The following is a 25,187-nucleotide window of genomic DNA, read 5'->3' as shown; positions in this document are numbered from 1 at the left end:
GTTTGTGTTAATTCAATTGCATAAAGGGATGATGTATTGAATTAGTTACGATTCTTGTTGTGAGTTAAGTTTGTTCTGTATGGACTCTTGAGTTAAGGAGATTGGAAGAAGACTTGAATGCTATGTGTTCGATAAAATGCTCCAATTAGGATTGAATTTCCTGAGAATTGGATTTGATGCTAATTGGTAGTCTAATGGCCCAGAGAATTGCATTGGCACCTTCTTGTATTTTCCTTGATCCTTGATAAGTTTTTGAATGATCTCCAATCCTAAGATATCTCATAACATCTATGCAAGAGTTAGCATAGTCCAAACCCTTTCTTTTACCTATTGATTGTACTTGTTTTGTTCATCACTCGTTATTTGATGGTTCTTGTGCAATTCTCAAACCAATTATTAGAGCTAGATTAAGATCACATTAGAACACACCCTCATGAGAAAATAATTAGTGCATTTTTAAATAGTAATTTTGGTTTAATTGTGGTTTACCGCGTACGTGGGCATATGAGAAAAGCTGATAAAAGAAAAGGAAGTAACCAAAATGGTTGATCTTGTACCGCATAGTCACAGACATCATATTTCAGCAATTTAATTCTCAAATTTTAGTTTTAAATGGCAAAGGTCTCCTCCTCCATTGTATAAACATTTGACACTTTTTTAGGAAGATTAGCTTGACCATTTTTTAGAATCATTTGGGACATAGACTTTTACTAGTTTTTTTCATACACACTTTTGAATTTCTCTAGCATTTTTCTGTCTAATCATAGACACTTTCTCAATTAAATGAAGCACAAAGGGTCAATATTGACTCCACTGAGACTCGAATCCACTTCCTCTCATGTGGGGTGCAACCGGGTGCCATTAGACCACAAGGTCTAACGGTAATAATGTGTTACCGGTATGTATTTGAGTATTATTGTGTATTTGAATAGCGTTGAGTACAGTGTTTCAGTACAATGCTCAGTATACAATTGAGTTCAGTGTGTGTTTTGTCTCGTAAGAAGTGTCATAAGAAGTGTCGTCCCTCACTATGTGGTCGTGAGTCTTTTTATCCCTTTCAGCTTAGTAACGGAGCATTAATGAGGAGTTGAACGTTGGTTGAACGTTGGACATCAATGCTGAGGAGTTGAATGTTGGGCATCAATGCCTGAGGAGCTGAATGCTGAGGATTATCAATGCTGAGGAGCTGAACGTTGGTCATCAATACTGAGGAGTTGGACCGTTGCGCATTGATGCTGAGGAGTGAGGTGTCTTGGGTAGTAGGTCATGCCAATGGTTCCGGGTCGGGTACCCAATTACCCTGTCACCAGCCCCCCATTCCCTAGCTGGCGAGAATGGTTGAGGTAGCTAGGGAGTAGTAGCTTGGCACTTGTGCTGAAAATTTGGTATGTTGCCGTTTGAGCATTGATGCTGAGCTGCTGATGGTTTTTTGTTTTCTTTAGTTGCGTCCTCGGCACGAGGCCAGGTTTGGCGTGACCTCGGCGTTGGCCGAGGTCATGGGTTCTCGGCACGAGGCCAGGTCTAGCGTGACCTCGGCGTTGGCCGAGGTCGCGACGCGTGACCTCGGCGTTGGGCCGAGGTCACGGTTTTGGTTTTTTTTTTTTTTTTTATTTATTTTTTATTTTCTTTTTGCTCAGGGCTCTTGCGTGAGTTCACTTCGACCATCCGTAGGTTCGGTCAAAGGTCAGCTCTCCCGTCAGGTAGCTAGCGAGATCGGATCTCGTGCCGGCCCTAAGGGACTAAAGTGTGGTGTTTTCGTAGCAAAGCCTTAAGCTTTACCCAGAAAACACCCTCCGAGGTCAACTCTCCCGTCAGGTAGCTAGCGAGATTAGATCTCGTGCTGGCCTTAAGGGATTAGAGTGTGGTGTTTTTTGAATCCAAGCCCTTAGCTGGGCTCAGAAAAACACTCTCCTGTTAGGTAGCTAGCGAGATCGGATCTCGTGCCGGCCCTAAGGGATTAGAGCTTAGATTTTTTATTATTATTTTGTTTTTTAACAAAATTGATCAGGGCAGACCATGACCAACTACTGAGTCCTTTTGCTTATGGAGGTGAACGCACAAGTGAATGAGGTAGATGTACAAGTGCAAGAGGCGGATGCACCAGTGGACTTGAGGAGACGGATGCACCAGTGGAGGATGCGAGTGCACAAGTGCAGGAGGCGTGCGAGTGCACAAGTGCAGGAGGCGGATGCACAAGTGGAGGAAGCAAAAGCACTTGAGGAGGAAGCAAACGCACTTGAGGAGCAGTGCCACTTGATGAGGTGACGCTGCTTGAGGTGGTGACTCCGCTCGAGCAGGTGACGCTGCTCGAGGTGGTGACGCTGTTTGAGGTGGTGATGCTGCTTGAGGTGGTGGCACTACTCGTGGAGGTGACGCCACTTGAGGATGTGATACCACTTGATGAGGTGACGCTGCGTGAGGAGCAGCGCCACTTGATGAGGTGACACCATTTTGATGAGGTGACACCCGCTTGATGAGGTGACGCACCAGCTTGATGAGGTGACACCCGCTTGATGAGGTGATGCTGCTTGAGGAGCAGCGCCACTTGATGAGGTGACACCAGCTTGGTGAGGTGACACTGCGTGAGGAGCAGCGCCACTTGATGAGGTGACACCAATTTGATGAGGTGACACCCGCTTGATGAGGTGACGCACCAGCTTGATGAGGTGACGCACCAGCAGCGCCACTTGATGAGGTGACACCAGTTTGATGAGGTGACGCAGCGCCACTTGATGAGGTGACACCAGTTTGATGAGGTGACACCCGCTTGATGAGGTGACGCACCAGCTTGATGAGGTGTGACACCCGCTTGATGAGGTGACGCACCAGCTTGATGAGGTGACGCTGCTTGAGGAGCAGCGCCACTTGATGAGGTGACACCAGCTTGGGCTTGAGGAGCAGCGCCACTTGATGAGGTGACACCAGCTTGGTGAGGTGACGCTGCGTGAGGAGTAGCGCCACTTGATGAGGTGACACCAGTTTGATGAGGTGACACCCGCTTGATGAGGTGACGCACCAGCTTGATGAGGTGACACCCGCTTGATGAGGTGATGCTGCTTGAGGAGCAGCGCCACTTGATGAGGTGACACCAGTTTGATGAGGTGACACCCGCTTGATGAGGTGACGCACCAGCTTGATGAGGTGACACCCGCTTGATGAGGTGACGCTGCTCGAGGAGCAGCGCCACTTGATGAGGCCGCTTGAGGTGTTGACGTTGCTCGAGGAGGTAACGCTTAATGTGATTGAAGTGGTGACCTCGCCCGTTTGATGAGGTGACGCTGCTTGAGGAGCAGCGCCACTTGATGAGGTGACGCCTGCTTGAGGAGCAGGTGACGCTGCTTGAGGAGCAGCGCTACTTGATGAGGTGACGCCACTCACCGCTTGAGGAAGTCCACGGCTTAGATGGGAGCCGCGTTCACTCGGTAACGCCACTGCTTGTAAGTCTACTACTTGGATGGGAGCAGCGTTCACTAGGTAACGCCACTGCTCACAAGAGGTGAACGCACAAGTGAAGGAGGCGGACGCACTTGAGGAGGAAGCGCTACTGCTTGGAAGTCCACGTCTTGGATGGGAGTAGTGTTAACTTGTTAACGCCACTACTTGTAAGTCCACTACTTGGATGGGAGCAGCGTTCATTGGGTAATGCCACTGCTTACAATAGGTGAACGCACAAGTGATGGAGACAGATGCACTTGAGGAGGAAGTGCTCGTGGTTGTTGTTGAGTTGGCTACGGAGATCACCATTGCGGCGATCTCCCACGTGGTTACTGTTGAGCTATTTACGAAGATCACCCGAGGGGTGACCATTGAGTTGCCCACGAAGATCACCCGAGGGGTGACCATTATTCACTCGATGAGAACCATGAGAGCTGCTGGATCCGGGATGANTTAACGCCACTACTTGTAAGTCCACTACTTGGATGGGAGCAGCGTTCATTGGGTAATGCCACTGCTTACAATAGGTGAACGCACAAGTGATGGAGACAGATGCACTTGAGGAGGAAGTGCTCGTGGTTGTTGTTGAGTTGGCTACGGAGATCACCATTGCGGCGATCTCCCACGTGGTTACTGTTGAGCTATTTACGAAGATCACCCGAGGGGTGACCATTGAGTTGCCCACGAAGATCACCCGAGGGGTGACCATTATTCACTCGATGAGAACCATGAGAGCTGCTGGATCCGGGATGACCATTGATAGTGATGAGATGAACTGAGTGGTTTTTTGATTTTGTGATTTTAGCCTGAGATATGATCTCGGCTCTCAATGAAAGCACCAATGACGGTAATAATGTGTTACCGGTATGTATTTGAGTATTATTGAATATTTGAATAGCGTTGAGTACAGTGTTTCAGTACAATGCTCAGTATACAATTGAGTTCAGTGTGTGTTTTGTCTCGTAAGAAGTGTCATAAGAAGTGTCGTCCCTCACTATGTGGTCGTGAGTCTTTTTATCCCTTTCAGCTTAGTAACGTAAGAAGTGTCGTCCCTCACTATGTGGTCGTGAGTCTTTTTATCCCTTTCAGCTTAGTAACGGAGCATTAATGAGGAGTTGAACGTTGGTTGAACGTTGGACATCAATGCTGAGGAGTTGAATGTTGGGCATCAATGCCTGAGGAGCTGAATGCTGAGGATCATCAATGCTGAGGAGCTGAACGTTGGTCATCAATGCTGAGGAGTTGGACCGTTGCGCATTGATGCTGAGGAGTGAGGTGTCTTGGGTAGTAGGTCATGCCAATGGTTCCGGGTCGGGTACCCAATTACCCTGTCAAGGTCTTTGGCTAAACACATTGTTTCTAGCTATGGATTATTGAATCTAGTTCATTTATGCAATAGTGAGTTCTTATTGTTCTCAATTTCGCAAAACGATTGTAAGTATTATAAATTTTTCGTGCTTAATTTCATGATTCTTTTATTGTAATAATTGAGTAGTAGTCAATGCTTAATTTGTTTTTTTTTTTTTGAGTACTATCGATTCTGTTACAATATAGTATCTGTTCATAGCTACTTTCTCAACCAAATGAAGCACAAAGAGCCATATTGCCTCCACTGAGACTCGAATCCACCCCCTCCCATGTGGGGGTGCAACCGGGTGCCACTAGACCACAAGGTCTTTGGCAATGCTTAATTTGTTAATTGATCAATTGCCATGCATTTGAATTGTCAATCTATTATGGTTGTTAATTTAATCTAGTGGTACATAGCAATAAATCAGTGTCTATTTTTATTAAGGAGAATTTGATAATTTGATTGTAATGAACTCAGTGTGTATTTGTTAATTAAGACTTGGATCTTTCTTGTTTCTAATTAGGGATTAAAATTTCAATACGCCTCGCGTATATCCATCCGAATCGACCCTGCACAGATTCGATTTTTTTGGGTGATAGTGGGTAGTGGGTCGGGGGTAGGCCTTAAAAAATTAAACTCGCGGTGGATCGGGTTGGGTTCGGGTTTTATGTATAAAACACGCCTAGAACCCCACCCGACCCACCATGTATATATATAGAGTATAATAAGTAATAGTATATATTAATTATAAACATTTCTAGAACTTTTACTAACTTTTTACTATTTTTAGTTCTAAACTAATAAGTTTATTTTAAAAATTTAACAATTTAGTTATTGTATTTGAATATTTTTATTATTTTATATTTTAATATAACTAGTGAATTTTATTATTTTATTATGTGTAAGTAATTTAAATATTTTTTAAATATTTTTAGTAAGATAATAAGTGATGGGTACCTGCAGTGGGCACCGGCACCTGGTGGAGTAGGGGTGAATTTTAAAAGAGTTCACCCGATGCAAGTTGGGGGTGGGGGTGGGTAGAGAAAATATAAGGTGGGTCAGGTGATGGATGTAGCCCTCCCCGATCCATTGCCATCCCTATTTCTAATTATGCTATTAATTGAATTATTTTATGAGGTTTCTAACATAATCAGTTGATAAGGGAAGTAACTATATATAGAGGTTTCGTAGTTATCAATGAATTTAGGAAGGATTGGTATGTGAGCAGTTATTTGATCACTATAACCAAGTCTATTTTTGTAGCCTATCTGATCTATGAAATTGTGATATATTATTTGAACCGTTATAGAAATAAATCTGATTTGTAGCTAGAACATTTAATTCATTGAATTGTTATTAGTTACATCTAAATTGTATTTTATATCAATTGCAATTAAAACCTCCTCTAATTTGTTCTAATTTTTTTTTTTAATACTATTGACCCTATTACATGTAGTATCTGGAAGCCCAACAAAATCAACATTGCCCCCATTGAGGCTCAAACCCATGACCTCCCACTTGGGAGAATCACTTCATGCCGCTTGACCACAAGGCCAAGTAAACAATTCTTACTCACCATTATACTACTTTTATAAGGGATATAAATTTATTTAGACAACTTAATAACCGTCCAATTATCAATCCTAGTTTACAATATAATTTACCCAATCAAACTTCTTACAAGGCGTTCAGTTGGATGGATAAAATTATTGCTTCACAAAGTGTAGAATTAGGGTGTGTTTGGTTCACACATGAAAATCAGAATTGTAATGGTTATCAAATACTTGGTAATGGTGATGAGTTTTGGTGAAATTATTTTGCATGTTTGGTAGAATGGTGGAATGAGAATGATTATTAATAGTTGGGGAAGTGGAAGAGTAAGGGAAATGAAACCTTTATTTTACTAGGGAATTAATTTTACAATTAATGGGGTAATCAAAACTCATAGTAGTGTCTAAAAACCTGTCAACCAAACAATAACAATAACTTTGATACTCATTCCTGATAGCTAAACTTGTCAACCAAACACACCCTTACAGTTCCTAAGAAATGTCATAGGAATTGCAATTTCATAATTGGAGAGAATTACAATTCCATCGAATGAAATCCCAGAATTGCAATTACATAAATTTGATAGGAATGGAGTGGAGATTGGTAAGAATGGAAATGTAATTCAATTTCATTCCTACAGAACACCTCATTACTGTTTACCATCGTCCTTGGAGCAGGCACAAGGTTTACAAGGATTCAAATTAGACAGTTTACCTCGACCTTCTCGAAATATGTCTGCTTAACAGTTAACACTTAAACAATCAAAGCAGAAAACTATTGGATACACTCTATATGCACCCTTTGGGCTTTGGGAGAATATTGGAATGCCGAAAGGCAGAGCAATTTGCGCCTCGGGTTCAACGAACTTTGTCAACATTTCAAGAGAATTAGGATTTTAATGAAATGTGACAAAAATAAATTAAAATTTTATTATGAGTTTCATATTTTTATGAATCATATTACACTTCAATATCTACAAAAAGTTATGTGAAATAATTGAATTAAATGTTTATTTATAGAAAATATATTATTTCTATCTCCAAGGCAAATGAGGTTCATCGACTTGTGAAAAATATAATATTTTTAAATTAAATTGTAAATAATTATATTTTCTCTTATAAGTAACAAACACTTTATCCATGATTAGTATTACATTTTTTAGTATAAGGATTATATTATTATATTGGCTCGACACATTTCACGAATAAAGATTCGTGAAGCAGCCTCACAAGAGATTCACTTTTATACTAATTATTTTTCAATAATTTCTTTTTACTAATCAAGAATATGAAATTTTTCTACATTTTTATTCCTTTTTTATAAAGTTTACTAGTTTTTTCACGTGCGTCGCGCGAATGAGATAATACCCAATGATTATTTTTTAAATAAGTACTTCAAAGTATATCAATACAAGATTATATAGGAAATGTTCATGCATACGTAATTGAGTGTTGAATTTGTTTATTTAAATCGGTAATTCAAAATATATGAATACAAGATAATATAGGAGTGATTGATTATACTTGTTACTAAAATAAATGTTTGCAACTTTGTAATAACGCTAGTCTAAATACTTAGTCTAAAAACGATAGTCTAAATAAAAAATACTACTTTTGGTTTGAATTTCTCTAAGTCTTATTAATTCTCTTTTGGGTAGCATTATCATTGTCTTCATCTTTAGTACTTGTCCTCTTCTTTTTTTTTTTTATTAGTAGTGTGTCATGTGCAATTGGGTTACTGGTGGTAGCATGGATGACAACATCATGCAATGAGATTATGGTGTAGGAAGCTGTAGATTTGCCTTGTTGTGCATATATATAATTGGGATCTTAGTTGTAATATGAACTATTGATTTTGCAAGCGTCTGTTGATATTTGGCCGTGGTAGTCTTTTTCCTACATGTTTTATGTGTTGTGAGATATGTGTTGTAGATTATCATGTGAAAGTATTGAACAAAATATTAATATTTATTATATTTGTATAAAATAATTGGTATATATATATATATATATATATATATATATATATGTATGTATGTATGTATGTATAACATATTTTGTATTATAACTTTGATATTTAGTTACAAGATAATGTAAAAAGAAGACAATTGACAATATAGTGAATATAATTAATTAATGAATTTAAAGGTAAGAAATCTTTGAATTATAGAAAATAAAGATAATATATCGAGGAAGCAATTTGGTTTGATGCAGACTCCCATTTGTCAACCTGCACAATCAAGGCGGGAGGATAACATATATGTAGATGTCGAGCCACAATCTCATCACAGTGAAAAAGCTAGTTCTCCAGACCCTTTTGCTGATTTACCGTCTGTAAGTAATCGTTTATAGTTAATCTTATTATTATATGTTAAAAACATTTTTGCTGATTTTTAAATATGAAATCATGTAGTTAGGAGCACGATGCCAGTTGTATTTGGAAGATCCCGTTAGAAGTGCAATGGCATTTGGGATAGCTTACAAGGGTGAAACGGTTCACGGGGTAGAATTAAATGCAGATCAAGTGAAAGTAAGTGTGGATAAGATTATTGATCCAAGAGCAAAGGTACCATTCCCTACCGATGAGGTTCAGCTAGTAGGTGCTGCAATGCATCACTTTGTTATTTGGTCAAAGAAGTTGGTAGAGTTATGCACTCAAGCTGATGAGGTATGCATTTTCAAAACTTTTGGATCTTAAAAAGTATTTAATTTACTTTTTAAAAATAGTAATTGTTACTTATATTGAACAGTTAAAAAGAATGTCCAAATTGACGATTGAATTCGCTGTGCAAAAATCTTCTGTTGATATGATTATAGCTGATCCGACTTCTTTGAGTCCTTTATGTCAAAAGGCATATAAAGTTGCTCGAAAACTAGAACAAAATCTTGTGGTTCATATGTCTCGTGGTATTGTGGGCGACATTGAATATGATGTATATGTTGAGAAGTTGGAGATCATGCAGTTTTTTAATATGGAGACGTTGGATATTTCTTGTTTGCAGTTCTTTATAAGGTATAAGTTCTTTGCTATTATTTGTTTATAGTATTTTTCATTTCATTTATTAGATATATATATGATTGGATGTATTTTTGTAATAGGTGTCTGTATAACGAATTTCATTTGGCATCAAAGACCACGTACGGCTTTATAGATCCATATTGCATTCAACCAAAATTGACGAATAAAGAACAACGAACAGGGTATATAAATGTCACCATGCAATATGGATAGAAAAAATGTTATTTAGCCCCTTACAATTATAAGTAAGTTTTAATTGCTTTAAATAAAATAACTTAAATACAATGTCCTTTTATTACATATTATATTTACTTACAACTAATAAATTATTTGTTTGTAGGGAATATTGGATGTTGATGGCAATTTGTCCACTATTATATGAAATCTATTGGTTTGATTCCGTTGGACGCGAACCACGTCAGGACATTAAAGGCATAGTTGAAACGTCGGTAAACTTATAACTAATTAATAGTTATTATACATAAAGTAAGGTGCCATATAGTATTTATATATACATATCTCTTATATTTATAGGTGTGTGAAATCAACATTACATTACAGAGGAAAGAAAACAAATCGTCAACCAAAATGGATTAATTGTTTGGTAAGTATTTTATACATTTGCAAAACTACATATATTTCATTGTTTTTAATTAAATGAATTCTTAATTGTATTATAATTCAAATATAGTGTGCCAAATAAGTTGGAGGTACCGAATGCGGGTATTATGTGATGAAGTACATGTTTGAAATTCTTTCCAAAGAAGCATACGAAGGAATGGATAAGGCAAGTAATTTAAGAAAATACATTTTCATTCAAATTTTAAAAATACTAGATTAAATTAGCTTACTAATTATTTATTACTTTTCAACATTATGGATAGTGGGGAGAGTTGGTTCATTGAGCTACAATCAACAAGAGATTGATGAAATTAGAGACACATGGGCCAAGTACTTCATTGATGAATGGATTAATACATTGCATTAGTATGTGAAATAGTAATGTGAGATGTATTGCTTTTATTGCTTTTAGTACAAAGTTTGGGAGAAGATTATTGCTTGTATTAATTAATATAGATAATTTTTGATGAACTTGTATTATTAATTAGTATCAATTGTGAGATTTATTGCTTTTATTAATTTTGATATTATAAATATAAATTGTACAGGTTTTGAATGTGATTGTGATAGCTATATATATTTGAGCAGGTTTTGGGTGTAAATAGAAAAATAAAATGAATATTTTAAAAAAAATTACCCTACAACGTCGGCTAGTCTTATTAGCCGACGTTGTAGGGTAATTTTTTTGTTTTTAAATTACCTACAACGTCGGCTATTTCTAAAGAGCCGACGTTATAGGGTATTTTATTAGTTTTTAAATAACCTACAACGTCGGCTATTTGTAAAGAGCCGATGTTGTAGGGTATTTTATTAGTTTTTAAATAACCTACAACGTCGGCTATTTGTAAAGAGTCGACGTTGTAGGGTATTTTATTAGTTTTTAAATTACCTACAACGTCAGCTATTTGTAAAGAGCCGACGTTGTAGGGTATTTTATTAGTTTTTAAATTACCTACAACGTCGGCTATTTGTCAAGAGCCGACGTTGTAGGGTATTTTATTAGTTTTTAAATTACCTACAACGTCGGCTATTTATAAAGAGCCGACGTTGTAGGGTATTTTATTAGTTTTTAAATTACCTACAACGTCGGCTATTTGTAAAGAGCCGACGTTGTATGTTTACTTTACAACGTCGGTTAACATTTAGCCGACGTTGTATGTGTACCTTACAACGTCAACCAAATCAACGTCGGATTTTAGCCGACGTTAAAAGCCGTCTGTGTGGTAGTGATAACTAATGAAATTATATTTATTTTTAATTTTTTTTATAATGAATAATTTTTTTTGAATAAAGTCATTATAGACATCTAATTCTAAATTTTTTAGTACACATCTAATTCTAAATTAATTAAATGCATATGTATTATTTTTTTTGTAGCTACTAATCTATTTAATTTAATAAGAGCAATAAAGTGAGATACTTTTCATCGACAACAATGAAGTCATTGATTTTTTTTTTAATATATTTACATTCGTTGTTGAGACAGTTGTTTTGAGAGTTTGTCAATAACAATTGTTACAATTACTGTCAATAGAGGACGATAATAAATAATTCAAAAATATACGGTTACAATAGAAGTTTTCATGCATTAATAAAATTATGAGACTGATGTGTAAACTTGTTCAATTGGAGTCAGTGAGTTATCAACATTGTCAATTCTTTGGAAAATGATCCTACCGTTTAGAGTCCAGGTGTAGTTGTATTTATGATTAACAACTTTGTAGTTAGGTCGTGCATGTCTGACAATGATGTAAGAACAATTTTGTCCGATAAAAATGTAATTGTACAATATTTGTAGTTAAAATAATGTACAATTGTACCATTATAGAAATACATATAAAAATATTAATACCATAATGACCTAAATCATTCGAATAACGCAAAAACATAATTGAATTATTGAGTCTTGTTTTAAATATATAATCAAAAGAATATTAACTATATGAAGAAAAAAAACTTAACCTAATTTTTTAAAAAAATGCAAGAAAATGATTTTCAAGGTTCTCGATTCTTTGATGCTCAACTGTCGGGCTAATTATTTGACAAAAGTTTATGTTAAATTTATATTTTATTTTTAATACATTTTAACAGAGTTAATTCCACCAGAGGTCCCTTGTCTTTGGTGACAATTCCAAATTTAGTCCCAGACTATCGTTTTTGCCATTTAACATCCCAAACTATTAGTTTTTGGACACTTTTAGTCCTTCTCATGAATTTTCCTATTTTTAGTAAGGGCATTTTTGTCTTTTCATATTTTTCTTTTGTTATTTTTTTCCAGTTTCAACCAATTTAATTGGTTTAAGACTTTACTAAAAACCGATTGAAAAATCTGGTTACTAAAAATCAGTTACCTAAAGTCCTAAACCAATTAAACTGGTTGAAACCAGAAAAAAAAATAACAAAAGAACAATATGAAGAGACAAAATTGCCCTTACTAAAAATAGGAAAATTCATGAGAATGACTAAAAGTGTCCAAAAACTAATAGTCTGGGATGTTAAATGGCAAAAACGATAGTCTGTGACTAAATTTGGAATTGCCACCAAAGACAAAGGACTTCTGGTGGAATTAACTCCATTTTAACATATTCGTAATATATGTTTAACAATTATGCCAACTCTGATTGGGATGAGGTTCGAACCTAAGACCTTTCTTATAGAAATTAATGAGTAAGTTAATAATAAATAGTTAACGGAATATTCCTTTACTAAAGTTTATACTAACAAAATGTACGTAACCTGCAAGCCAAAAACCTAACTTACACAACAAGCAAAGCAGTCCAACTTGCGCCTGCAAGGTGACCATTCAACCAACGTGTAGCCTGCAGAGTGACCGTCTGACCAAGCCAACAAGAAGACGCCACGTCAAGCCACTTGCAACTGGTGCATTAAATGCGTAGACCGACTTAGTTGGTATAAATAAGAGGGTTTCCCCCTCAGTTCTCATCTTCATCTGATTGTAACAACTACTACTTACTACTTGTAATCTTCACCCTGCAATAGTAACCTGCTCATAACTTGCACTCTACATTTGTAACCTGCACTATTTGTAGCAACCTGTAACTGCAACCTGCTCATAAATTGCACCATGCAATTGCAACCTGCACTATTTTAGCAACCTGCTTGTAACAACTTACTACTTGGAATACCACTCAGCCTTGGACTGTCCGGTTGCCCTACGGTAGTTCGACCGGCTGACCTACAAGCGTTATCCCACTTATTCACAAGCATGCATATTCGTAGTGTAATCGTAACCCGGGGTTCCATTTACGTTATCATTGGCGTCGTCTGTGGGGACCTGAGCGAGACACTCTATTTGTCCCGTTACTTTTTTCACCTTGCTTGAACGAGATAACAGACAACAGGAGGAGTCGGAGCCAAGGCGACGTGCAGAGGGAAGGCTCAACCCGTCAGGTTGGATATCACCCCGACAATGTGGCCGAAACGCTCCCCAAGGATGATCTACGTTGAAAGTTGGATCGGTCGAGAGGCTTGATAAACGAACTCACCTCCAACCACGCAAGGCAAGGCACACAACCTACCCAACCAATCGGTCAGAATCCCGACAAACAGGTTGGGCACACAAATTTCCACCCTACCAATGAATGGTGCGGCCAACCCGAATCTTCAGATGCTGATGGCGTACGCTATGCTACCCCCGATGGGTCAAATGTTGCCTCAAACACCTGGAGTACTTTGGGGAAACCCTGTTCAAGGGACATCACCATAGGAATTTTCTCAATTGTATCAACCGTGGCTTGGGACTCTTGGGTACTATGTCGTGGTGCCAACCCCATAGGTGATGGTAACCCCTCCAATTCCTGTTATAGAACAGTAACAACCAATAGCTCAACCTTCCCAAGGGCAGTTGCATCCGCAACCCCAAGACCATGACCCAGAAGATATTCAATCGGCGGATTGATCGCGAAGACCCGACCAAGAAAAATATCAAGATCGAAGTCAACCTGACGCTGCTCAATGTAGGTGTGCCTTCGATCACATTCGGAAGAGTGCTAAGTCTCGATTGGGGACCCAAGATGACCATGTCCAAAGCCAAAACCCCGAAGAACTGCAGAAATAGAGAGAAGCAACACTAGGAGCGCGTCGAGATCCAGAGGGGGAAGGCAGGGCAGACCGACTGGTTGGTCGGACGGGTGACCTATCGGATAGGAGGGAACGACGTCCAAGCAGGGAGGATAGTCCCCATCGTCAATTAGCCAGGATTCAAGAGAAAATCGATCGCTTACAATGTGAACTTCGTGAAAAGAACGACGGGCGTAAAGAGCCACTCAGTCCACTAATCGCCACACCCTTCACTAACGATGTCATGAGCACGCAATCGCATTACCCACAAGATCTCAGGATCCCGATAATGCAGACCTACATCGGGCGGTCTAACCCTCAGGAACACATCGATATGTATTACGGCAACATGTTGATTTCGGGAGTAAATGATGCAGTCATATGCAACGCTTTCTTCGCCACTTTAGCAGGTAAAGCGGCCGAGTGGTTTAGAAAGTTGGAACCTCGGTCGATTGGAAACTTCAGCCAGTTAGCCGACAAGTTCGTGAGACGATTCGTAGTCAACAGATCAAAAAAGAAGCCCTACACTTATTTAAATGGAGTCAAAACGGACGCAAGGGAGGTCCAGTCCGCTTTCTTGCACAAATGGGATCGTGAGATTGACCAAGTAGAACCAATGGAAGACTAGGCAGCAATCCATGCTCTCCTCACGTCGCTCTGTTCTAGGCCATTCTACTATGACCTCGTCGTCCATCACCCCAAAACTTACAAAGAGGAGATTACTCGAGCCAGGCACCATGCGAACGCTACATAGGCTAACATGTCGAAGAGACAAGAAGATCTGCCGGTTGGTTGGGATAGAGGAGTCACGACCCGAGGAAATATCGACATCGTTTTAAGCAACATGGTTTACCCGAGGATGGATCGCGATTCACCCTGTTAATCAAACCCCTAGTGGAGGTCTTGCAGTATGCCGAGCAATGCAACCTGGTCCACCTACCCGAACCAGTACACGAAAGACCAGACAAGAACCAGTACTGTACTTTTCACAAGACGAAGGGTCACAACACGACAGAGTGCATATCCCTACGCTTGGTTATTGAACAACTCATTCAAAGTGGAGAATTGGAGTAGTTCGTAAAGAGACACGAACGAGATAAGGAAAATTCAAAAAAGAACGTTTAGAAGAGGAACCCCAAGGAGCAATTCAAAGGCACCTGGTCCGCACGGGTCAAGTGACGACAAGGCGGCCGGAAAGAAGCAGTGATCTGTGTTATCTATGGAGGACCAGAAGGAGGAAACTCTTCTCGTCAAAGAAAGCAATGGGCGAGAAATTCTTCACTCAGAATCCTAGGAGAAGAAGAAAGGTGTAGAGTCGATATTCTTTACTAATGAATATTTTCCCATCCACGGGGAAGCCCATAGCAACTCGCTCATCACCACAATGGACTTCAATGGAACGGATGTCCAACGAGTACTAGTTGACACGGGAAGTTCAGTAAACATTTTGCACTGATTGGGTCTGTCGACCGACCAGTTGACACCCATACGGACTCCACTATTTGGTTTCAGAGGTAGAGGGAGTGATCAGTCTGAATGTGGAGTTAAGCACCCAGCCAAATGTCTTGATAACTACCATGGAGTTCGTGGTGGTCAAGTTAAAATGTATTTATAACGCAATACTTGGTCGACCCGGCATCTCCCAAGCAACCGTTGTCATATCGATGAATCACTTGTGCATGAAGTTCCACACGCCCAGCGGGATTGGAGTGGTTCAAGGAGACCAGCGAGTTGCCTGGCAATGCTACATACAGGCGGTCAAGCAGTCCAATCGTGAGGACGCTAGGATTCACACCATATCTCAACAAGTCAATGATATAAGTCATATAACAGAGGTCAAGTAGGAAAAAAAATACTAAAATCAAAATAATATAAATCATTCATAAATAATATAAACCATTCATTTCAACAAGCAATTACACTAATATTTTTTAGTTCCCGTTAGGGACCTAACTTTATTGGTTCTTATTATTAGGTTCGTAGATAGAGTTGCGTTCAAATGAAGTGGGTAGTAGTAATGTCTTTTCTTTTATTTTTTTTTATTTTTTTATTTTTGTAACTACAGATGTGACGATTTATTTCCTATTCTTTTAGATCATCACCAATGCAAATTGGAGCCACAGTTTCTTCATCATCGATCAAGTATTTATCCATGAAAAATGACCAATATTTTTTGTTTGCTTTTTTTTTTTTTTAGTATAATATTGGCTATTGAAGTAGCCTCTCCTCAAGCGTACTTACACTCACATACTACAAATATCATGCTCCTTTGGGATCCATTCTCTAGATAATAAATTCAAAAAAAGTAGCTAGCTAAGGAGATCTTTACATATTTATATATAGGCCAGCAGGCAGTGAGGAAAGTCTGCACAGAAATTTGATGGCTTTTCTGTTCAGTCCAATTTACATACTAACTGCCTTTCTTTCTCTTGGCCTTTCCATAATCTTTATTCATGCATTCATAATCACAGTGCTACAGAAACATAGCAACAACAAGAAGTACCATCCAATTGGAGGCACCATTTTTCACCATGTTATCAACTTCCATAGGTTGCACCATTATATAACTGATCTTGCTAGGAAGTACAAGACTTACAGATTAATCACACCATTCAGGAGTGAGGTTTACACTGTAGACCCTATAAATGTTGAGTACATCCTCAAAACAAACTTTGAGAATTATGGCAAGGTATGAAACCTAGAAATTTCATTCCAACAACATTGTCTGTATATGTGTCAACTAGTTCTAGTTCTGTTATGAATTGAAACATTTTTAAATGCAAAAATCTGCAGGGGGAATATAATAACAGCATTCTGAAGGACCTGTTAGGTGACGGGATTTTCACCGTTGATGGGGAGAAGTGGCGTGAACAGAGAAAGGTGTCGAGCCACGAATTCTCCACAAGAATATTAAGGGACTACAGCAGTGTGGTCTTCAGAAAAAGTGCAGCAACTCTTGCTCGCGTATTGTCTGAAGCTGCAAACAAGGAGGAGTCAGTTGATATGCAAGCAAGTTTCCCAATCCCAGATTCCTAAAACATAAGAAATGCCACTTTTGTTTTTCCACCTGATAACCTTACCAATCAATGCAGGATTTCTTCACAAGAACGACTCTAGATGCGGTGTTCAAAGTAGCTTTTGCGGTTGATCTGGATACTGTGCATGGCTCAAGTGAAGAAGGTGTGAAATTCACTAATGCTTTTGTTGTCGCAAGTGAAATGACACTCCGGCGTTATGTTGACATCTCCTGGAAGATCAAAAAAGCTCTTAACATTGGATCAGAAGCCAAGTTAAAGAAAAGTGTCAAAGTTATTGATGACTTTGTGCTTAAGCTGATCCATACCAAGATTGAGCAAATGCACAAGTTTCAGGATGATTCCACTGTATGCAAACTTCCTCTTTTCATTCTTTAATTTTCTTTAGATATGCTGTCAATAGAAACTCAGATATCATGATTCTCGATCTGCCAGTTGGGGTGGAAGAAAAACGACATTCTGTCAAGGTTCCTGTTGTTGACTGAAACAAACCCGAGATACTTGAGAGATGTGACATTAAACTTCATGGTTGCTGGCAAAGACACAACAGCTATTTCTCTTTCCTGGTTTATATACATGCTTTGCAAGCACCCTTCCATTCAAGAAAAAGTAGCACGAGAGATTAAAGAAGTAACAAAGGTGGATAAAATCACAGATATTGAAGAATTCGCTGTCAATATGCCTGAAGAAGCCCTTGAAAAAATGCAGTATCTACATGCTGCTCTAACAGAAACTCTGAGGCTTTGCCCTGTGCTTCCAGTGGTAAGTAATACAATTTCCTAAACAGAAAAGGCTTATATATACGTGCTCACAAGCTATAATCTTGACCTGTATATTATCTCGCTCTTTGGCGTCGAATGCACTAATTGCAGGATGCCAAGATATGCTTTTCTGATGATACGTGGCCGGATGGATTCAACGTCAAGAAGGGGGACATGGTATGCTACCTGCCATATGCAATGGGGAGGATGAAATTTTTATGGGGAGACGATGCGGAAGAGTTCAAACCAGAGAGATGGCTTGATGAGAAAGGTTGCTTCAGGCAGGAAAACCCCTTCAAATTTACAGCTTTCCAGGTTAGTAAAAATGCTTAATATGACTTTGAGATTTTACTGAGCTAAGGCTGCAACAGAGATACTCATTTCTAAACATTCTGCTGATCATGCAGGCAGGACCAAGGATTTGTCTGGGAAAGGACTTTGCTTACCGGCAGATGAAGATCTTCTCTGCTGTTCTGTTACAATGCTTCATATTCAAGTTAAAGGATGACAAGAAAGCTGCACACTACAAAACAATGATTAATCTACTCATTGATGGGGGACTGCATGTTTGTGTCTCCCACAGATCAGACCTGTAGAGCAACACATGTAAATGTGTAGAAATCCACTTCAGGATATGCTTTACATATTAAAAAGCAAAAGGAAATGAAAATAAAAGACCATTTCTAAAGCTTTCAATCACATTCAGACCTCTCTCAGGTAAACAGCTTACAGTAACATTATTGTCCTCCATAATACAAGCAACAGACAACAGACAAAATGAAGCTATGTTATGTTCCTCTGGACTCTGGAGCACAGATAAAACTCTAAAATATCCTTTCTTTCTTTCAAAAAATGTCTTTTATTTTAGATTTTAAATTTACCCACAATCCAAATATATGTTTAAAAAACCCCCCAAAACACTCAGCCTACCACTCCCATTAATGTTTTTATATGAAGAAAGCAATTAAATTTTAAAACAACTTAATACTCTATTAATTAGATAATGATTCTAATCTTACATGTTTTATAATCCTTTCAATGAAAAATAGATAACATCTTATGTAACTAAATTAACCCATAAGATGCAATCTTAGAGAGGAAACATCTTCAACATAATTATTAAGTACTACTGATATTCTGATGTAACATTGGTACCAAACCACCTAGAGATGAATAAAATGAACAAATTCATACTTAATGGTGTGTTTGAAAACTCGAAAAATAATTTCTACAAATCATTTTCTAAATTTTCAAAATGAGGCTATTTTGGAGGAAAATGACTTCCACCAAATATTTGGTGGAAGTCATTTTCCACAAACCTTCCAAAATCACAACCAAGCACATCCTTCCGCCAAAATAGGTCTGGGACTCTGGGTTCCACTGCAGAAAGCAGTGCTTTGGTTTTCGTCGAAAACCAAAGTTTTTTTTTTAATAAATAATATTATTTTTAATATTATTATAAATATTTTTATATTCTAAATAAAACAATTATAATATTTAATTATACAATTCTACTCATTTTCCAAAAAATAACCAAACACACCAAGATAGTTTTCCAGAATGCAACCAAACACAACCAAACACGGAAAGTGAAACTATTTTCTAGAAAATGACTCATTTTTCAGAAAACATTTTTCAAAAGTCATTTTCCTTTTCCTGCTTTGTAAACACGCCCTAAGTTTATTCTATTCATACAAGGATACATAACAGAAAAAGATCAATTGAGTAGTAATTGCATAAAGAATAAGGATTGTAGCTTCAGACTTCAATTTTAGTGTTGGTACAAATATAGAGCCTTAGAATCATGGTATATCCATTGAGTTAGCTTGTATCAGCTCGGGGGTGAGGGGTGGGGAGGGACTGATCCTGGCCTAGATGCCCAAACATTGGTCTGTGTCAGACAACTATACTGATGGCGATGTAGTCAAGGGTGGAGGGAGCTGAATCCCTGGCCTTGATGTCCATCCTTTTCTATTCCTGTAGGCCTCAATTGCTTGCAAACGAAGCCTTTCTTGTGAAGCTACCTGTGCAGTCTTCAGTGCCTTCATCTATACAAAAAGCATTCAGATCAGAGTGGGATGCATTACATTCAAAATCCGTCAACAAAAACTCATGGCAAATCATATTTCTCACATGATTAGGGCTCTTTTATCTCTAGTAATAATGAAGTTATGTCTACCTTTGGGAGGGCAACCAACTTGGGGGGAGCATCAACAACTTCCCCAAATTTTATTTGTTCATGCCTAGGGAAGTCCAAGTGTTCTTCTGTCCTGGTCTTCTTGCGCTTGTTTTTCCTCTCTTCCAAGCGCCTGCATACATTTAGACAATACCAATTCAATCAAGGAAATAAAATCCACTTAAACAATCACAAGTTTACAGTTCGAAATCACAATATGTAAACAAAGAAATGAACACTGTTGCACAGATATATGTTCTTCATTAATTGTAGCCTTCAATGGGTCACTGCACCAACAACGTCAGCCCTCACCTCTAAAGCTCAAACATGAAAAATACTCATACTCAAAAAACTTCACTAGCTCCATCAAGGAGGGAGCAAACAGAAACAAGTTTTCAATGAAGAATGGTAGAATCTTACTGCTTCCTACGCTCCTTTCTCTTTGAACCAGCACCACCAAACTCCTTAGTTGATTCAAACCGAAGGTCATTTACTTGTTTCCTTTTCCTTTTTTTGCTTTTCATTTCACGGACATTACTTTCTGCAGGCTTGTCACCATTAGTTTTCCTTTTGACCTCAGAGACTTTAGTGTTACCCTTCATCAAATGCAGCTTCTGTTAACAAGAAGGCAGAAGCACATAGCTATAAAACAATCAGAGCATTATGATGCCTTAGGAAAGTAAAATTCTCAAGTACTCAATCCTGGGAGGAAGGGATTTAACAAAGGGGGGCCATAAGTAGATTCAGAAATTTTCTCAACTTAAAGAATATGTAAAACATAAACTTGAAAAGTACCTAATACTCGTATTTCATTTTTTCTTTATTGTGTTCTCTTAACAAGAAAAATGCAGAAATTTGTATCAAAACAAATATGGCAAGGTTAAACAATACAAGTACTAATTCTCAACCCAAACTGTTAAACAAACAGCAATGGAGCTGGCAAAAGCACAAGGCTAAAAAGTAAAACATTCAAGCTTTTTATACCTTATTAACACCCCCACCTCCTTCTGCACTGTTTATTGATGATTTCTTTTGAACTCCTAGAAGTTCAATAAATAAATAAATAAAAAGATTTAGAGAAAAAAGCTAACAATTCAATAGACGTGCTTATAAATACTTCATGTAAATATCATATATACGCATCCATGTGTAAATCATGAAGACTAACCTGTTAAACCCATGATTTTGCGGAGCTTAGAAGGGAGGGCATCGACGGAGGAGGGGTCAGGTGGGGGCGGGAGTCTGGTATTCCCTTTATGCGATTCTCTGTAGTTCTTCTCCCTTCTCTTCCTTCCTTTGGCTCCCATCTCTCTCTCTCAATTAGTTTTGCTTAAACCCTAATCTTATTTTCTTCACCAATACCCTTATGCGTGCCTTAGCTTCAAGTCTTTAACTGCCAAATCCCTACCACCGCGCCGTGACCCGGTCTGTCTTTAGAATTTGTGTAATATCCCTGGAAAAAAGAAAAACTCAAAAACCTCCAACGCACTACGCACTCGAGTCCTTTTTGTTTTTTTTTTTTTAAGAGATCGTTTGGTCAGAAGGAATAAATTAGAAGGAAAGTAATTATAATTTGATAAAAAAAATATGGTAGGAATAAAGTAAGAATTCAAATTATAATGTTAGTATTCAGGAATAGAATTACAGAAAATTGAAAGAAAATAAGTGATACAATAGCTGAAATGTAGTAATAATAATAATAATTTCAAAATCAACAAATAAGTCAGTGTGAGTCTTAAGACTATTTCACGTATTTTAAGGGTGTGTTTGGAAACCCGGAAAATGATTTCCAGAAATCATTTTTCGGGTTTGTGGTGTTTGGGAAAGACAAGGAAAACATGGTCAAAGGAAAATAGCTAGTCAGTCAATGGAAAATCAGCCTCATTTGGAGGAAAATGATTTCCCTTTTTTTGGGGGAAGTCATTTTCCGGATCTCGCCTCTCTCTTGCACCTCACTGTCCAGATCTCGCCTCTCACTTCTCTCGCCACTCTTGCATCTCACTGTTCTTCATCTGCTCTCTTCACTATTATGACCGGGATTCTTACATGAATAGTATTTTGTGTGAGGGTGATAAAAAAAATGTATTAGCATTATTAGGATGGGATGATCAACTAGTTATTTAGGGACTTTTTTTTGATATCTTATTTTGGATTGTAAGATGTTGGATGCAATGAATCATAATGTAATGTTACCTTGTTCATAATGACGAGATGTTATGTATTCCCCATAACCATTAGGCTCTAGTTTCATCTTGCTGTTAAAGTAGGAGGTACTGGTGTAGTCATAGTAGAAAAAAGTCTCAAAAGTGAAGAAAACAGTATGTCTAAAAAGTAGAATGTCTCTAGAATATAAATCACTCTATCATGAAATATGATGTTCCTGTAGTGAAGTGCATGTTCTCAAAGGTAACTTCAATTCCCACCGAGCGACTATGGCACAAAATAGCAGTTGTAGTCAAATGTTGCATTAGATAGCAATGCATGCAATTTGAAATTTTCTAGAAAGAAGTGTATTAAATGTATCAAAGAGGAATGTAATGAATGTACTAAATTACATAAACACATAATAATTACCATTGTTACTAGTGACGTAACCAACAATTTTTCATTTATAAGCATCAATTCTCCATTATTTTCATTTCTCACCTTAACCAACAATTTTTCATTTATAAGCATCAATTCTCCACAAAGTTTGTTTCATTCTAACATAAAAACGAAATTATTAAGGAGAACAAGAAACATGCATCCCTGAGAGGCATGTTACATGAATTTATAAATTTAAAAAGTACATATTCGTGTGAACTAGTCCAACATTAAATTATGAATGTAATTCCCCATTTTATTTGTTTCTCACATTAACCAACAATTTTCCATGTATAAGCATCACTTCTCCATAAAGATTGCTTCATTCCAAGAAAAAAAATAGAATTTAATATGGAGAATAAGAAACATGCCTCTCTGAGAGGCATGTTATTTGAATTTATAATTAAAAAAGTGTGAATTCATGTGAAGTCAAACATTAAATTATGAATGTCATTTCCCATTATTTTTATTTCCCACAATAACTAGCAAAATAACTTGTAATTTCTCATGTATAATCATGTATTCCCTATAAAAATTGTTTCCCACAATAAGTTTCAAAATTTAAGAAAATAAGAAAAATGACTACATGAGATGCATGTTACTTGGAATTCGATTTTCTAGTGTCTATAAAAAGGTCAACAAAATAATTTACACTACCATAAAAAACCTATTGGTAAAAATATAAAATTATTCATAATAGCAAAGATTTTTTATAATTCTAAAATTTCTTTATGGTGGATGTACAATATAACAATTATCCATTGTACGTTTTTTAGGGTGGTAAAACATATCAGTTTGTAATGCCCCCCACTATATTATACAAGTCGTACACAGGCTGTCATTCCACTTGATGTGCATAATGGTTTGATGTCGTGGTACTTATAATACGACATGCAATGAGTTTAAGTTCTGAACACGGCGTACAAATAACGAGAAGATAGATCTTCGACACTCCAATGGGTCATACCCATAGTGCATATCGTATTGCAACTCAGGAAGAGTGATAATACTTTGTACAACAAACATCCAGTCTTGGTGAATTGCATGTTTATGTTACCCCAGAAATCAATGTTGTGCCACAAATTCCAAATGTTGTAGCCTTTGGTGCGTACGAAGAGTATGCTAATTTTAGTAACTTTGGTGCTTCAATCGCCCAACATAATTTTAGTACTAGAGACACTTCTGCTAGCACGTCTTTGCTAACAACACCTCACCCATTGTTGGAGAGTACGGAAGCTAAAGAGATACTCTTACAAAGTTCAGATAGTTTGGATGAAGAAGATACAAATGACCATTTTTCATTCAACTTTGAGTCATTTCAAGAAACACATGAAATGAGTTTTGAAGATGAGTGACAACGAGAAAAAAGGGTTGGCGATTTTGAAATTTCGTACTACCATGCTCTAATTTCATTTAATACCGGCTACGATCAGTAGGATGACGATGAATCAAAGTTGTCGTATGACCCAACAACAAATGTGCTCAAGGCCGGAATGATTTTCACATGGTTTGGCGAGCTAAAATATGTTGTGACCATATATCATATCCGACACAAAAGGGTATTTACAACAAAGCACAAGAAAAGCATGTTGTGGCAAGTGCTGTGTTCTAATTACAATTTAAAAAAACAACCATGTTTTTGGTCATTGTTTGCACAAAAATTGCAAGGAGCATTTGATGAATGGAAGATCACAAAGTGTAGTGACAACCACATTTACTAACGTGATTTTATCCATAGTGGGGTGGACAAAATAATCACAAGTGGACTAATTGATGTTTTGGTTTTTCGTAAGATCGGTGCTGATCCTGAGTACAAAGTAAAACACATTCAAATTGATGTGCAACAATAGTACAAGATCAATGTTGCATACAGAAAGGCTTGGTACGGGCGGTGAAAAATGCATTGAAAGGTTGTACGACAAATTTGAACAATCCTACTCAGAGCTACCAAAGTTCTTGCCTAAGTTAGAAATGTCCAACACAGGTACAAGGTCTTTATTGCCCAAAATTTACAAAAGATTTCAATTTTTGTATCGAGCCATATTATTCACATCCCTAATTGCATCACCCTGGTCGGTTGAATTGTCAATTGTTACATCAGTTCTTAATATTATTGCTTGCATCCCATGCATCTACGCCACAAAAAATAATCAAACAAAAAAACTATTCAAATACTACAAAATTAATACTCAAGTAATTGTAAAAACTATTAAGACACTAACCAAGTTATTAACTGAAACAGCACTTTGCAAATAACCCTCGTCTGGGTTATAGTCAAGGTTGCCAATGAGTCGTCGACCATAATGATAAAACCAATCTCGATATGCATTAGTAGTCATTAGTTCTTCCCTATTGTTCATTTCTATAATAAATAAGCCTCGACTATTCCATTCTTGCATATACGTCGCATGCTTTACACTATAATCATCATTTGTATTACCCGAACGAGTGTTGTGTCATGTAATTTTTTTACTATATCTCACATGAATCAGGACATTCTGAACGCCATGAAATTGCTTGAAAATCCGCTTAGGGTAATGATACTCAACAATGTAAAAGAAAATTAGCAGCACTCG

At 37.6% G+C, this 25,187-nt stretch overlaps 2 protein-coding genes across 3 annotated transcripts; one reads left to right on the top strand and one right to left on the bottom strand.

Annotated features, from left to right (window-relative positions):
* Positions 1–14,345: 14,345 nt before the first annotated feature.
* Positions 14,346–18,448, top strand: LOC116029792 (cytochrome P450 704C1-like). The gene is made up of 7 exons (XM_031271833.1): positions 14,346–14,466; positions 16,528–16,745; positions 16,850–17,065; positions 17,149–17,439; positions 17,527–17,853; positions 17,964–18,167; positions 18,260–18,448. Exons 1-7 carry the CDS (start codon positions 14,346–14,348, stop codon positions 18,446–18,448), a joined length of 1,566 nt encoding a protein of 521 aa, XP_031127693.1.
* A 1,108-nt stretch (positions 18,449–19,556) lies between these two features.
* LOC116028732 lies at positions 19,557–21,476 on the bottom strand. Of its 2 annotated transcripts, none has more exons than XM_031270543.1 (5): positions 21,197–21,476; positions 21,013–21,068; positions 20,449–20,624; positions 20,032–20,161; positions 19,557–19,900 (listed from the first exon to the last, which is right to left on the bottom strand). In XM_031270543.1, the coding sequence occupies exons 1-5, from the start codon at positions 21,333–21,335 to the stop codon at positions 19,757–19,759; spliced, it is 645 nt and encodes a 214-aa protein (XP_031126403.1). In that variant the 5' UTR covers positions 21,336–21,476; the 3' UTR covers positions 19,557–19,756. The 2 variants fall into 2 exon arrangements, with proteins under 2 accessions (XP_031126403.1, XP_031126401.1); XM_031270541.1 differs by having other exon boundaries at positions 20,449–20,642; positions 21,197–21,475.
* Positions 21,477–25,187: the final 3,711 nt, after the last annotated feature.

Source organism: Ipomoea triloba, chromosome 9, assembly GCF_003576645.1.
Source record: "Ipomoea triloba cultivar NCNSP0323 chromosome 9, ASM357664v1".
NCBI classification, from domain to species: Eukaryota; Viridiplantae; Streptophyta; class Magnoliopsida; order Solanales; family Convolvulaceae; genus Ipomoea; species Ipomoea triloba.
The sequence above is the reverse complement of the archived record's forward strand: the minus strand, read 5'-3'. Positions and strand labels throughout refer to the sequence as shown.

Excerpts from the sequence above, each read along its gene's own strand:
- LOC116028732 (XM_031270541.1), bottom strand. The coding sequence starts at position 21,335 with ATGGGAGCCAAAGGAAGGAAGAGAAGGGAGAAGAACTACAGAGAATCG. Across the intron at positions 21,069-21,196 it reads CAAAATCATGGGTTTAACAG|GAGTTCAAAAGAAATCATCA; the intron begins GTTAGTCTTCAT and ends TTGAACTTCTAG. Across the intron at positions 20,162-20,448 it reads AGAAAGGAGCGTAGGAAGCA|GCGCTTGGAAGAGAGGAAAA; the intron begins GTAAGATTCTAC and ends AAATGTATGCAG.
- LOC116029792 (XM_031271833.1), top strand. The coding sequence starts at position 14,346 with ATGCAGACCTACATCGGGCGGTCTAACCCTCAGGAACACATCGATATG. Across the intron at positions 16,746-16,849 it reads ACTTTGAGAATTATGGCAAG|GGGGAATATAATAACAGCAT; the intron begins GTATGAAACCTA and ends AAAAATCTGCAG. Across the intron at positions 17,854-17,963 it reads TTTGCCCTGTGCTTCCAGTG|GATGCCAAGATATGCTTTTC; the intron begins GTAAGTAATACA and ends CACTAATTGCAG.